Raw genomic sequence first — 15656 nt, forward strand, 5'->3', positions numbered from 1 at the left:
GTAATAAAATTTGAGCAAGTATTAAACAATTGAGACATGACTGAAGTGTTAAAAGTACATAAAATGTTTTTTTTATTATTATTATAACTAGTGGCATTTTCTTTAAATCTTTGAAATGATTTAGTTTTTCATGTTGTCAGAAAGATAAAGGGGTGAGAGAGAAAGTGTGTACCTACATCAACGCCTGAGGACCAATTAAATGTCCATTGCAATTATTATTCTACCTAATGCATTTATTGCATTACAAAGCAGACATCAAAAAAGAAAACAAATAGTGCAATATATTTTCTCTACTTGCACTGAAGAGGAAGTGTTAATGTTCTAAGGCATTTTCTTTCCATGTTTGTATTGCATACACACAGAATTGAAGACAAAGGACTCAAATTGTATAGATTGTGCTTCTTAATACCCCAGAAAGAAGAAAAATAAAAATAAATCCGTGTTTGTTATGGATTCTGTATTGGTCTGCTAGAAAATGATGTGATGCCATAACAGAAGGGAAAAAAAAACTGTATCATGTACATTTACATGTATTAAGACATGCAAATCTTGTCAAAATACAGTTCATCACACACTACACATGCTCTTTTACATTGTGCATTGTGGATCATATAAATAAATACAAAGCATTTGATCAATGCTATTTAAAGGAATGTTCCAAGTTAAAAGGTTGAGCTCTGTTGACACAATAGAACAATTTGGACTACTCTCTCTCAAATGTACATTAATGGACTTAAAATGGAAGTCTATGGGACAAAACATTCGGGAGGGTTTAAAAGCAGAAAAGTGCAGTTTGTGATTATACCAGTTCTTACAAAAAGGTTAATGTATCATGAGAGGAGTCGAAAGATTAGATATAACTTAATATAGACAGGGTTACTAAACAGTTAGATCTAATCCATCTAATTATGTATAAAAAATGTAAGCCTTGTGATCAGATTCAGTCTTTACAGCTTGAACCCGGAACATTCCTTTGTTACATCAATCCAAATATGTGCTATGGTTCAGCGTTAACATTGGAGGCATTGAAGCCCATGAGATTGAAAATGAGGAAAAAAGGGAAAAAAAAAGGACTTTGCGGCAGAAGCCCCTTGTCTGTGCTCAGTATAAAATAGGGTGAATTTTCTTCCTAAATAGAATAGTACAACAAGAATCAATGCAGTACTAAAGTAGATCAGAAACAATCGAAAGAAACTATCAGATCACATGCAACACTTGCATAGAATTTTTTTTCAGTCATGCTCTGATTTTCATTTTTCATTTTTTTTTTTCCATTTTTTAAAATATAGAACAACAGATTAAAGTGTGACATGTTGATAGCATATAATGATGCAGTACACTAAAGGATTGGTCAAGGCATTTGTTAGTGGACTTTTACCCTGACTTCCACACCCCAGAACATATATATTTCCCATGACCCTCTAAATGGCCAATGCAAATTGTACTTCAAGATTGGTGCTGTAAACGCCGTGTCCAGAGCCGTGACACAATCTACATCAATGTGAACTTATGTTAGAAAGGCGAGAGCTGGGAATCTTCAATCTGAAATGGAAAGGCTCTTTTGGTTCTGAAACATAGTCTGCATACTCATAGTATGCAAACACAAATGCTTGTAACTATGTAATTGGCATTACATTCTCACAAGGGGCACTACAGTGTGCGTTAGCATAAACTGCATATTCTTCTATGGTAAGTTATCTTCACTTCAACAACTGTCACGGTGGAGCGAGAGTTTGACGATAGTTGTGGTCTGATACATTTTGAAACTATGTAGCTTTGCATTCACATACTTGTGTAAAGTATGTTTCAGGCTTAGCATAAACCACGTCACATGGAATGTTTTAGCCACTAGAAAGTGTTGTTTTCCCTGTTTGAATTTCAGTGTATTTCAGTTATACATAAAACCTCTCCAGCATTAAGCTAAGATGCTAACATACTATGTTAGTGATGGTGTCCTAAAACTACGCTGGGCACATCGATGGCTCAATCTTCATATCAGGCAGCAATTTTGGTCGATAAGTCTTTACAATCTAATAGGAGGGAGGATGCTTCAGAAAGTGCATTCTGGGAGTGTACAGATCCACTACAATCAATGCAACACAATCAATTGAGGGACAGTCAATTTAGCACCATCCCACTGGAGGACAATACATTGGTGCGTAGGACTAGAGGTCATTAAGGCATGCAACTATACATTCACTCAAGTCTCTGTGCATGTTTTGAAGGAACTGTGTAGTCTACGTGAAATCATAATTAAAAACATATCCTATGTATAAACATTGCATTAAATTGGAAAGAGTAGTTCTTAAGAAAACAAGGATTTCTCTTTCTGGATGGCGATTTTTGGATATGCACTGAAATCTACTGTAGACGCAATCAAAATTAATAATACTTAAGATGTTTTAATTGTTAATTTTCTTACAAAAGAACCAAATCACTACAGTGCTACATTAGAGTGTACTGCAACTTTATGTGACCTTACATAACCGTACAACAACTGACGTTACTTATATTTGAGTGCGTCTCACATAAATGATCTCTGAGTGAGAGTAATCCGGACTTTGTAAACATCGCAACATTTCTTAAAAACCATCCAGATCCATCAATACAAAATAAAGTAACGTTCTAAAGAATTATATTTAGGATCTGGTTAAATTTCATTCGATATATATACACACACACATTAGCTATTCTTAGATGCGTTACTAATATTCCGTTGCAGATTTTACATTTTAAAAAATGGAGTCGATTTTTCTACTCTAATATACTTAAAGTTTTCTAAAGTTCCTGTTCCAACCCCTAATGTGCAAATAGTCCTAAATAATTGTTTTTCGAGACATGCAGTTATAAAGAGATATAGGGAAGTATTAAGGCCATTTTGAATGGTCCTACACTCGATAAACCTTAGCCTAAGTTGCTACAGGTAACATCCGAGTCTAGAGTCATGGTTATGAGAAAAGGGACAAACTTTCTTGGATTTGGTCGTAACACAACCTGGCTGATATATGCTAATGTAATTACCAGTAAGGTTATTAAACTAGCTAGCAGTCAATGTGTCGCCAAAGCAAGAAGTCACACTATGTTTTAAAGTAGGCCACAGTAACCACACCCTTAGACATCCAGAGCCTTGGAGAGGAAAGAGTGAGAGGACAGAGGAAGATCACTCACTTGTTAGAGCCGCTTTCTTCTTGGTAAAGATAAATTCCTTCTGAGGCAGTTTATTTAGTGGCCATTTTGGTAATGCTAGTTTCCAGTCAAGCAAGTACAACTCCTCTCTACTTAAATAGGGAGTTTGCCAACCTTAAAAAATGGTTAAAATCAGCCAGACACAATGATACAAAAATCTAAATTTAGCTCCTTTAGATTTATAAATTAGATTAGTCTAACTAATGAGCATTCAAGATCAAAAAGAGACCAGGATGCCTTAAGGCAATTGGTTCTTTTAAGGAGGGACTCCCTGTCCTGAAAATGCAATTCTGAGTGTTATGATTTCTCATTATTAGTTTTGCTATTAGTGGGCTTTCTCCTTATGCTGTTTCTGATAAGATCAACCAATAAATTAGTGGCAAATGTGTAAAATATATGAACTTTGCCCAACTTTCTACTCGTTAAAGTCACAGAGGAACAACAAGACTATCCCAAAATAGACATCAAAACTGGTGAGCTTCATTTACTTCTATAAAAATCCAATATATTGGTGCAGATCTACTATATGATAACATAACTCCAGTTACCGTCCTCTCATTTCCCAGAAAAAGAAACCATTGACACTGACCTAATTAGGTTCTTTCTTTAGGAGGCAGTACATAAATGCAGGAAGATTGACTGCTGCTCTTCAATCTGGAGTTGGAATTCACCTCATGGGAAAACCAAGACTATAGTCCCAATAATATTTAACTCTACGACAGCAGAGTGTAACCCTGAATTCCTTTCCTACATAGCTTTTACATGGTGCTTTGCAAATGGCAATGTGTGCTACATTTGTGAACGTGACTGTGAAAATGCCTGTTTCTTGAATGATGTCCAGAGAAGTACCAAAAAACAACTCATTATAAGACGAGTGCATATGGGTTCCAATCAGACAACACCATGACTGAGGGCTTGAACCAAAAAATAGTGAGTAATACTCACATTTACAAGAGCTCTAGCAAAAAAAGAAGCCATTAAAGTAAGATGCAACAAAATGCTACAATATCTTTCATTGTGACTCACAGCCCATGCTATAAAAGTGCTTTTCCATTTCCCATAAATCCTTCTGTGCTCATTAGGTTCAGGGAGAGCGTATGATACGCAAAATAATAAAAGTAATATTTGACTCGGGTGGGGTTAGGGTTTCCAGAGGAAGTTCAAATATTGTGTCAATATGAACATGCATGTGATCTTAACGGAGAAAAGCTGCCCGGTCTTTTAAAAACAAATGTAGTACAATGCCGCAAAACAATAACGACCACATAAGCTTTGAAAATAACAGGATCTTTTCGTCAATCAAGGGCAGCTTCATCCACACACACACCACACACACTGTGCGTTTACAGTTCCTCACCAATTCCCATCACCCCTCACCCCTCTCCCCAATTCACGACCCAACCCTCTCCTCCAGACTCCTGCAGACAGGCGCTCAGTAGTTGTCTCTTGGCCAGGCTCTCGTGCGCTGGCGGTTGTTCCGTTGGTTGTGTCCGTCCTGCGAGTCTCGCTGCTGCAGGAGTCGGTCCTGTGAATCGTGTCCGTTAGCGCTGTGGATGCCACCAGGGTGGTTACGGTTGGGCGGGTACACGTCCTGGAATGGGTGAGAGTGACAGTGGGGTTCATAATCATCTACCTCCTCCTCTTCCTCCTCCTCTTCTTCTTCATCCTCCGGGGGGTGCAGGGAGCTAGAGCCGCCTCGGCGGAGGGAACGAGAGTCACTAGCCTCGTCAGAAGGCATGAGGCTGTCCTGCTCCCCCTGCTCCTCCTCCTCCACTCCCCCTCCACCCCCGGCAGGCGACAGCTGCTGGTTCTGAGACAGAAAGAGAAAGATGACAACTCTGACCCATTCTGAGGCCACACGTTTCCTCTTTCTGTTTCACTCCAAAGAAAAATGACTCATTTAGATGATCCCGTAAAGACAAAAAACACACTAATTTAAAACAACTAATGAGCAGAGAGGTGGAGATGAGTCAAGTCTCACCAATGAGGAAATTTAAAGTGACTGGTTACTATGGCTTTGTTCATACTGCACACAAATTGGATTTGTTTTTTTTAATCCGATCTTTAGGAATGACTGTCCAAACTGTCATAATCTAGTGATGTGGTTTGGATTGGGGTTGTCAGAAGTTCTTATGCTGTCTAGACTGAATGGATTTGAGTCACATGGGGTAAGAATCTAATTTTTGCTGCCTGTCTGAACAAAGCCTTTGGGTTCTAGGTCTAAGATTGCTACGCATTTTCCTCTGGAGCAAAAAGATTTAGGTTCGTCTCATAAACAAGGAGGTTGCATTCAAAGGGAAGTTAGAAGGGTTGTCACATTCACAAAGCATCGGTCTGTGTGGTCAGATACAGCCTCTTTTCCATAAAATGTCATAAAATAAATGCATTTCTTTATAATACAGGAAAACAGGCAGCTGTATCTGCTTTGTGAACTCATCTTATGAAGATTCAATGGTGTTAATATCAATCAGCAAGGTGCATAAACAGAGCAGTCTGAGATGACTGTGTGTGCTGCTCTAGTACCAGCAAATTAAATGAAAAGTGTAGAGGGGTGAGTGCATAACACAACAGAAATCATAGAAAAAGTAGGCCTTGTCAAATGGAAAGTTTGCACTGCCATATGGAGGTTTCATTTGACAGAAAAGGTTTCAAAAGAAAGTGAAATGGACAGCAAGAAAGTGCCAGGAAGCATGTGGCTATTGCCCTGAATTTAACCCAGTTCACTGCTTACCTCCAACACATAGGAATGCTGACTACATCTTTAGAAATTCATCTTAAAACTTTAGAAATGTTGCCTACACCAGGGATCTCCAACCCTGCTCCTGGAGAGCTACCGTCTTGCTAATTTCAGCTCCAACCCCAATAAAACACACCTGAACCAGTTAATTAAGTTATTCAGGTTTACTTGAAATTCATAGGGAGGTGTGTTGGAACAGGGCTTACTGCTTAAGACTGAAGGATGGTAGCTCTCCGGGAGCAGGGTTGGAGATCCCTGGCCTAAACCTTGAGATGTGCCACCTAGACCCTTACAAATTTTGCCTACACCATTAGAAACATTGCCACCAACTTAAGATGAGCTCCCCAGACCTTTAAAAATGCTGCCTACACCTACAGGTATGTTGCCTACACCCTTTCAAACTCTGCCTACTTATTTACAAACACAACCAAACATTTAGAAATGTTGCCTACACTTAAGATACACTTCCTACACAACATGTGTCAAACTCCAGTCCTAATGGGGCCTCTGTCCTTCGGGGTGTAGCTCAAACCAGCTCTAAAACACCTGCCTGGAAGTTTCTAGTAATCCTGAGAACCTTGATTAGCTGGTTCAGGTGTGTTTAATTTCTGTTGCGCTAAACTCTCTGAGTACTGAGACCTCTGGCCTTCTGGGCTTCACCTAAAAATTCTGTCTACAAATTTTCACTGCTGTCTACACCTTAAGTTGCACTACCTACAGCTTTACTAATGCTAACTACACTTTAAAGGGATAGTTAACCTACAAATGAAAATTACTCCATAATTTACTCACCCTCAAGCCACCCTAGGTGTATATGACCTTCTGTCAGATTAATCCAATCCATGTTATATTTAAAATGTCCTGGGTCTTCCAAGATTTATAATGTCATAGGGTTAGTTGTGGCCCAGTGGTTAGAGAGCTTGACACCTAACCCTAGGGTTGTGGGTTTGAGTCTCGGCCGGCAATACCATGACTTAGGTGCCCTTAAGCAAGGCACCGAACCCACAACTGCTCCCCGGGCGCCGCAGCATAAATGGCAGCCCACTGCTCCGGGTGTGTGCTCACGGTGTGTGTGTGTGTTCATTGCTGTGTGTGTGCACTTTGGATGGGTTAAATGCAGAGCATGAGTTCTGAGTATGGGTCACCATACTTGGCTGTATGTCACGTCACTTCACTTCACGTCATCAGTGAATGGGTGTTATTTTTCAATAGTCCAAAACATGTCAAATAAAACACAGCCATCCATAATGAAAAGTGTCCCACATGGCTCTGGGAAGTGAATAAAGGCCTCCTGTAGGCATTCACAATAACACAGTTCCGGCGGATGACGTAGGACGCAGCATAAGGTCTGGTGAGAAGTGACGAATGCGGAAGCGCAGTGAAGAGAGCAAAACAAAACACTGGTCATGAATTAGAAGGACAAAATTAAGATTTGTAAAGAAAAATGTTGGAGGATTTTGATACAAGCCAAAAGGAGACTGGTTTTCCTTTTGCTAAAGTAAGGAAAATTAGCATTTTGCTACTGTAAAGAAACGTTTGCGAGACCAACATATTCTCACAAAACCTTACACTACGAATCCTATCCCATGTCATCTGCCAGAATGGTGTTCTATTGTGAACGCGAGTGCAACAGTTAGCAGAAGCTAGAGATTCCAGTTTATACAATTTTTTATATGCATCAATTCCGTACAGGAGGCCTTTACATTTATATATTTAGTAGATGCTTTTAAGCAAAGTGACTTACAGTCCATTCAGGATATACATTTTTTTTTTTTTACCAGTATGTGTGTATCCTGGGAATTGAACTCAAAACCTCTTGCTCCTCTAACACACTGCTCTACCACTGAGCCACAGGAACTTTATTGGACTTCTTTTGTACTATTGAAAAATAATTATAATTGCCATTATAAAACATGGAAGAGCCAGGGTGTTTTTAAATATAACTGTCTGAAAGAAGAAATTAATATATACCTAGGATGGCTTGATGGTGAAAAAACTATGGGGTAATTTTCATTTTTGGGCAAACTATCCCTTTAAAGACATGCTGCCTACATCTTTATAAATGCTTCCTTCCTACGGGGGTTACCCGTTGCAACTTTGCTCAAAAAGTGTATCATCATCTTAAGACACACTGAATACATACTGAAAAGGACATTTGAATGTGCTTTTGGAGGAATTTTCTTAACATTAAAATTCATTTTAAGGCTTGTATATTTTAAACTAAGTATTTGTATTCCACTGGGCCAATGCTGTTGCCACATAAAAACTGTGAAGGATCTACATGTCTAACCAACAACAGCATAACGTATATTTAGATATATACCAGATGCCTATTTCCATTTGGAGGGGTTGAAGGAATTGAAGGATGTAAAGAAGTATCAGGATGGGGTTTTGTTTTACAGTCTGAGTAGGAAAGGCAGACTAACCATCCCACCTACTCACCGCAGGTTTGTAAGCGTTCATTCAATTAATTCCTGTGTTTCAGAGAACTTCAAAAATGTCAGGCATGAATGAGACACAGAACAGACAGATTGAGACTCACAACATATCAGTAATACAAGCATCTGTGGACCCAAGACAACTAAAAGACAGAGTGAAAATATGGAGGAAAGGACAGAATAGACAAACATGTAATGGCCAATTTCCTGTTGTCAAAAATAACAATTATTATCAGATTTAAAATTACACATCTGTTTTGTTAAACACAATGAAGGATCGACCAATTATTACTTAAAAGCACAACTGTATGAGTAGACACTTTTTAAATATACAAAAGTCTGAGAACTGTAGCGCCAATACTTTTATTTAACATTTTTATGTTTACAAATAAGTTTCACAGTGCCTGTCTTACAATCTCACAAACTGTGTTCCATATAGCAGTGAAAATCAGTTTGAAACCATTTTCTGTGAAACTGCAACTCTCTCACTGTCGAGGTCAGCTATATAATTGAAATTAATTTGATTGGATCTTCAAAAAATATGTACACATCATAATAGAAGACAAGTCTCTCAAAACTGATACAAATGGCATATATATATATATATAATTTTTTTTAGCGCAGTCTACTTTCCTGGCTGATCGATGAGGACACATACTAAGTCTGGTGGCCTCTGTTCTAACTAGGTCAATGCTTATGTGACTGCAAACCTGAAATTTGTTCCCTTTTAATAATGTAGTCATTGCATTTTTGAATGAAAAAGGCAACATATTGATTTATGAATCATATATTCATGATGATTCTGCTGCGTTTTTAATGTGCTATTAAGTTTCCTTTACACTAGATTTGCAATTCCTTTGTGCAAACTTACTTATATTATCAAAGGCACATGAAAATTAACATATAGCTCTCCTACACATCTTCATTTTCAAACTCTTTAATTGTTTCCACCCATTCACACAAAGCCACCTTACCTGTAGACTGGAGATTGCTGAGGGTGGGGTCATCAGATTTTGCTCCAGTAGAGGGTTGAGAGGGGTGGTGCCGGGCAGATGAGTAGCACGCCAGTAGACCTCCATATATTCAGCGAGGTGCTCACAGGCGTCCTCCAACTGGTTCTCATCCAAAATGACATCAAACATCTCCTGATGGGGAGACAGGGTGGAGGAGAAGATGATATGCGGGGGATGGAATTAGAAGATATTATATTAAATATCTTATGATGGTGGTCAGGTGATGGGAGATGATGTTGAGCGACAGGTAGGATAATGGCTCTATGGAACAACATGCAATATGGCTTTTGTCAGAATGTGGTTTGGAAAAGCAAGCATCTACATCAATAGAATTGTAGCAAGGCCAGTCAATCAAGTGAGAATGAGGAACCAACATTTAAAATGACACCAGTTCAACAACAACATGAGACTCAAATTTACCTTCCTTTTCAAATAACACACAATAAAAACACAATTGAAATCAAACGGATGTGCCCTAAATGAAATGCCCTTAAAACCTGCAGCTCTTAATACTTGCAATCCTTAGAAGGTTAGTTCACCCAAAAATGAAAATCAGGCAGCGTTTTACTCACCCCTGAGGCCTCCTAGGTGTGTATGACTTTTTTTTCTTTCAGATGAATCCAGTCGAAGCTATATTAAAAAGTCTTTGACCTTTCAAGCTCTATCATTGCAGTCAGTGGGTGTTGCATTGCTTCAGTCCAAAAGATGTGAAATAAAAAGCGCCCTTCCATAAAAAAAGAAAAGTCTCACATGGATCCAGGGGATGAACAAAGGCCTCCTGTAGCAACTTGATGCGCATAAAAATCTCTTGAATGTAGATTGCGCCAGCAGTTGTACACAGAAGCAGTCACGGGTGCATGGCATATGAGGTCAGTGTTGCGCATGCACCGGTGAGTCTTGTGAAAAACAATATTTGTTTACAGAATCAAAAGAAGCAAAGTTTCCTTACTTTAGCAAAGAAAAAACAGTCTCCTTTTGGGCTTATATCGAAATCCTCCGACATTTCTTCTTTACAAATCCTTGTTTCGTACTTCTAATTAGTGACCGTTGTTTTGATCTGTCCACTGTGTTTCCACGTGCGTTACTTCTGAGCGGAGCATGTGCAAAGCTGACCTCATACGAAATTACCCCTAACTCCATCCATTTACAACAGTGAGCGCAAGTTAGATTCAAGTGATTATTAGATTTTAAATATGGATAATTTATTTACAAAAACACATTAATTTCACTACAGCAGGCCATTTTTATTTCATGTCTTTTAGACTGAAGCAATGCAACACATGCCGACTGCAATGATAGAGCTTGAAAGATAAAATAAATAAATAAATAAAAAATAAGATTATACTACGACTGGATTTGTCTGCATTAAAAGAAGGAAGTCATATATACCTAGGATGCCCTGGGGGTGAGTAAAACACAACATAATTTTCATTTTTGGATGAACTAACCCCTTAATTAATCAGGTCTATTTATATAGAGGACAAACAGCTTAATTATTTTAGATTTTGAATATTTCATCAAAAAAACAATAAAATTCTGTTGTCATTTACGCAGGCTTGTTTTTAATTCCAAAATGGGAAAAATGTAAATTAAGTTGCAATGAATGGGTACTCCAAAAACGGAGCAAAAGCACCATAAAAGTCAGCAAGTGTTCTGAAACAATGCAATAGCCTTGCATGAGAAAGGTTGTTATGAAAATAGTGTCATCCACCATCTAGCTCTTATTGAACAGTCTTCAAGAAAGAACATTCAGGACTGGTTTTGTAAACCAGTACCCCTTTTCCACCAAGGCAGTTTGAGTGCTGGTTCAGAGCCAGAGCCTACTTTCAAATCAGTTCTTTATCTTTCGATAACCAAAGCACCAGCTCCAATACAGGAAAAGTGGTTTGTAGGTAGCACCAAAACATTGCTGGTCTAGAAGTAAGAACGGTTTGCGTCAGGGGCTGATGAACAACAAGGGGAACAGAAAAATGTTTTTAATTAGCAGCTAAACATGAATTTGAACATGAACTCTTTGAATTCGCAGTGTTTGGACGCCGATGTAGGTTTGCAAAGATATGACATTCATATCAGACATTGCTTATACTTTTATGGTGCTTTTGTGTCCTTAAATCTTAAAACTCCAGTCCCTATTCCTTTTAATTCCCTGAAGAAGAGCACAAAAAATCATTACGGTTTCTCAAAATATCTTCTGTGTTCTAGAGAACAAAATGTGGGGGAGTAAATAATCTTTTGGAAAATAATTTATTCGTTACCTTTTTCGGTATATAACGTAATACTACTACTACTACTACTACTACTATCTATTAAAATCGGATCCTAACAACATTACCATATTAACACTTGTGTTGAATCGACAGTGTTCTCTAAATAATGCATGTGTGTTTGTGTGTGTTAAACTTCAAGAACTTACAGGAGGACATTGAGCCAGTTTATCTGCTGCCATCATCTGAACATTGAGGTGTTTGCTCTGTGATTTACCCCTCGACTTTATCAATCGCTGTAGGACCTGCCAAAAAATACGAGAAATCAAATAAACCGTGTACGTTTTGATGGTTTCAGATCCCGGACGAGCCCCCGATTGTTAAATAAAACAAAAAAAAACTGGTTTTTGGAGGTCATCACTCCTGTTCCAGCCAGCAATCACCACATACCAAAAAAGTATCTATTTTGCTATAGACAGTTGAAGATCATTTTTTATATATATATATATACATTTTCGGCATATTACTTTAAATCGTGTACACGTGATCATCAGACTCACCTTTGGAGAGGTGACTTTGACGTACACAATAATAGGAGCTAATGAGGTTTTAGCTAGCTGTGCTGGATGGTTAATGGTGTCTGCATCTAGAATCACCAGCTGAAGGGTTTTGGCCAGCTCAAATATTCTCTCGATCTCACTCTGTACCTCCGCTGAGTGGGCAAACAAACAAATAGCACCCATGAAACCAAAGAAAAAAAGGGAGAAAATGCTTAAAAGCTCTAATGTACCGACAGAGCTCAAAAATACATACACTGAACAAAATTATATATGCAACACTTTTTTTTGCCCCCATTTTTCATGAGCTGAACTCAAAGATCTATGACTTTTTCTATGTACACAAAAGGCCTATTTCTCTAAAATACTGTTCACAAATCTGTCTAAATCTGTGTTAGTGAGCACTTCTCCTTCGCCGAGAGAATCCATCCACCTCAAAGGTCTGACATATCAAGATGCAGATTAGACAGCATGATTATTGCACAGGCCTTTTATTGTGGCCAGCCTAAGCCACACATGTGCAATAATCTCAAAACAATATTTGAGAGAAATAGGCCTTTTGTGTACATAAAAAAAGTTGTAGATCTTTGAGTTTAGTTCATGAAAAATGGGGGCAAAAACAAAAGTGTTGCGTTAATAATTTTGTTCAGTATATTTTGTCTGCTAGTATGAAAATTTTATTATGGCAGATGCCTTTCTCATTATAGTTTTGACACAACCTTGGAAACAAGCTAGTAATAACGTAAAGTTGGTAACTTTTAAATAAGCTGAATTTGTGACAACAGTGATCAGTACATTGCATAAAACCAATGGTTTGAGTATGCAACATAAACACATGGCACATGACATTCTGGATGACGTTCTGTCCTTGAGCCATCTTTATTGTTGAGCACTGAAGGGTGTACAGTATTTAGTGTGTGATGTTCTCACCCAAACTGGTTCGAGTGTTAGACCTCTCCATGATAGGTCTCTTATTGAGAACCGATCTCTTGGCCAAAGAAAGGTCAGCGGTCACTCGGGTTATAGAAATCCTGTCAGCATAACAATATATTAGTACACTTAATGATGTGAAAGAAAGATTCCTTGCTCAACTATCGTATGGCTTTCAAAGACATGGAATAAAATCACATGAAATGTATTCTGGAACTTGCCAAATACTGTCACTATAAAAACCTAAGAATGAGTAAATGTTTGTTTATGTATACAGAAAAGAAAGGTGCCAAGATGTCTTTTAAAACTCACCGTCCATCAAAGCGATGTTTGAGAAAGTCAAACAGGGCTTTCTGCATCATATCCGTCACCTGTTGACATTCATGACACATGAGACAACAAATTTGAAAGAAAAATTCAGAAGTCTGTATAATGTTTAGTGCTCACCTCGTAGCCCTTCAGTGAAGGCCCAACCAGAACCACAGGCCTCATGGATGGCACCACATCATATGGAGGAATGTGTTCAGTCTAAGTAAGAAAGATAGACTGGCAACAATCTTTCTACAAACTGCTATATAGGTGCATCTCAATAAATTAGAATGTTGTGGATCATTTATGTCAGTAATTCAGCTCAAATTGTGAAACTCATGTATTAAATAAATTCATTGCACACAGACTGAAGTAGTTTAAGTCTTTTGGTTCTTTTAATTGTGATGATTTTGGCTCACATTTAACAAAAACCCACCAATTCACAGCTAATCAGCTAATCAATTCAAAACCGCTGCAAAGGTTTCCTGATGCTTCAAAATGGTCTCTCAGGTTGGTTCAGTAGGCTACAAAATCATGGGAAAGACTGCTGATATGACAGTTGTTAAGAAGACAATCATTGACACACTTCACAAGGAGGGTAAGCCACAAACGTTAATTGCCAAAGAAGCTTGCTGTTCACAGAGTGCTGTATCCAAGCATGTTAACAGAAAGTTGAGTTGAAGGAAAAAGTTTGGAAGAAAAAGATGCACAACCAACTGAGAGAACTGCAGCCTTATAAGGATTGTCAACCAAAATTGATTCAAGAAATTGGGTGAACTTCACAAGGAATGCACTGAGGCTGGCATCAAGGCATCAAGGGCCACCACACACAGACGTGTCCAGGAATTTGGCTACAGTTGTTATATTCCTCTTGTTAAGCCACTCCTGAACCACAGACAATGTCAGAGGCATCTTACCTGGGATAAGGAGAAGAAGAACGGGATTGTTGCCCAGTGGTCCAAAGTCCTCTTTTCAGATTAGAGCAAGTTTTGTATTTCATTTGGAAACCAAGCTCCTAAAGTCTGGAGGAAGGCTGGAGAAGCTCATAGCCCAAGTTGCTTGAAGTCTAGTGTTGAGTTTCCACAGTCTGTGATGATTTGAGGTGCAATGTCATCTGCTGGTGTTGGTCCATTGTGTTTTTTGAAAACCAAAGTCACTGCACCCGTTTACCAAGAAATCTTGGAGCACTTCATGCTTCCTTCTGCTGACCAGCTTTTTGAAGATGCTGATTTTATTTTCCAGCAGCATTTGGCACCTGCCCACACTGCCAAAAGCACCAAAAGTTGGTCAAATGACCATGGTGTTGGTTTGCTTGATTGGCCAGCAAACTCACCAGACGTGAACCCCATGGAGAATCTATGGGCTACTGTCAAGAGGAAGATGAGAAACAACAGACCAAACAGGCCAAAGTCAAAGAAACCTGGGCTTCCATAACACCTCAGCAGTGCCACAAACCTCCATGCCACGCCGAATTGAGGCAGTAATTAAAGCAAAAGGAGCCCCTACCAAGTAATGTTTTAATTTTTTTGGTCTTATGAAATATTCTAATTTGTTGTGAATTGGTGGGTTTTTGTTAAATGTAAGCAAAAATCATTACAATTAAAAGAACCAATGACTTACTACGTCAGTCTGTGTGCATTGAATTTCTTTAATACACGAGTTTCACAATTTGAGTTGAATTACTGAAATGTACTTTTTCACAACATTCTAATTTACTGAGATGCACCTGTATTTTCTGAGATGCATGAGGCGTTCTTAGATATGGTCTAACTGTTTAAAGCATCTAGAGGAGTCACAGAGACTATGATTTCTTAAAGTCCATGCAAACCAGAAGTTGCTGTAACAAATTTCCAACTGAAACGGAATATTGAATACAGTTTTATTATACGCATATCCTTTCCTAACGGTTGGAGTGTCATGTCTAAGGATATACTGCCCAAGCCATCAAACTGATGTCATCAGAGAAGAAATACCATTCCAGAACGGAAGCAAATGGTCAGATTTTGATTAAATATTACCATAGCATTTTTTTTGCAATTTAATTTTACAGATTAATTGTTCACCTCAAGACTAGAAATGTACACTAACAAAGTAAATAGTGTACATTATGATTTCATACAGACTGTAAGACATCTAATTTATAGCTATTTTATGCACAGTACTCAAAAAAAAAAAAGTCTTAACAGTCTTTCAACTAAATAGAGACCTTAAAGGTTTGGGGCCAGTAACAAGAAATGTACCTTTATTCAGCAAGGATGCATTAAATTGTTCAAAAATGAAAA

The 15656-nt window shown here is 38.3% G+C and overlaps 1 protein-coding gene across 4 annotated transcripts in view; it reads right to left on the bottom strand.

Moving 5' to 3' along the window:
* Positions 1–1272: 1272 nt before the first annotated feature.
* The window catches only part of LOC113092998 (voltage-dependent L-type calcium channel subunit beta-4-like), a 41276-nt gene continuing 26892 nt past the window's right edge, over positions 1273–15656 (bottom strand). For 2 of the 4 annotated variants that reach the window (XM_026258813.1, XM_026258812.1), the window contains exons 8-14: positions 13513–13593; positions 13378–13436; positions 13066–13166; positions 12139–12290; positions 11788–11883; positions 9336–9506; positions 1273–4996 (exon numbers count right to left, since the gene is read on the bottom strand). In XM_026258813.1, the coding sequence (XP_026114598.1) occupies positions 4619–4996; positions 9336–9506; positions 11788–11883; positions 12139–12290; positions 13066–13166; positions 13378–13436; positions 13513–13593 (1038 nt within the window). In that variant the 3' untranslated portion in view covers positions 1273–4618. Of the gene's footprint in view, positions 4997–7926; positions 8413–9335; positions 9507–11787; positions 11884–12138; positions 12291–13065; positions 13167–13377; positions 13437–13512; positions 13594–15656 lie in introns of those variants that run through there. The other 2 variants (XM_026258815.1, XM_026258814.1) reach the window with 1 other exon arrangement.

The sequence above is a fragment of the Carassius auratus genome, unplaced genomic scaffold (assembly GCF_003368295.1).
Source record: "Carassius auratus strain Wakin unplaced genomic scaffold, ASM336829v1 scaf_tig00214826, whole genome shotgun sequence".
NCBI classification, from domain to species: Eukaryota; Metazoa; Chordata; class Actinopteri; order Cypriniformes; family Cyprinidae; genus Carassius; species Carassius auratus.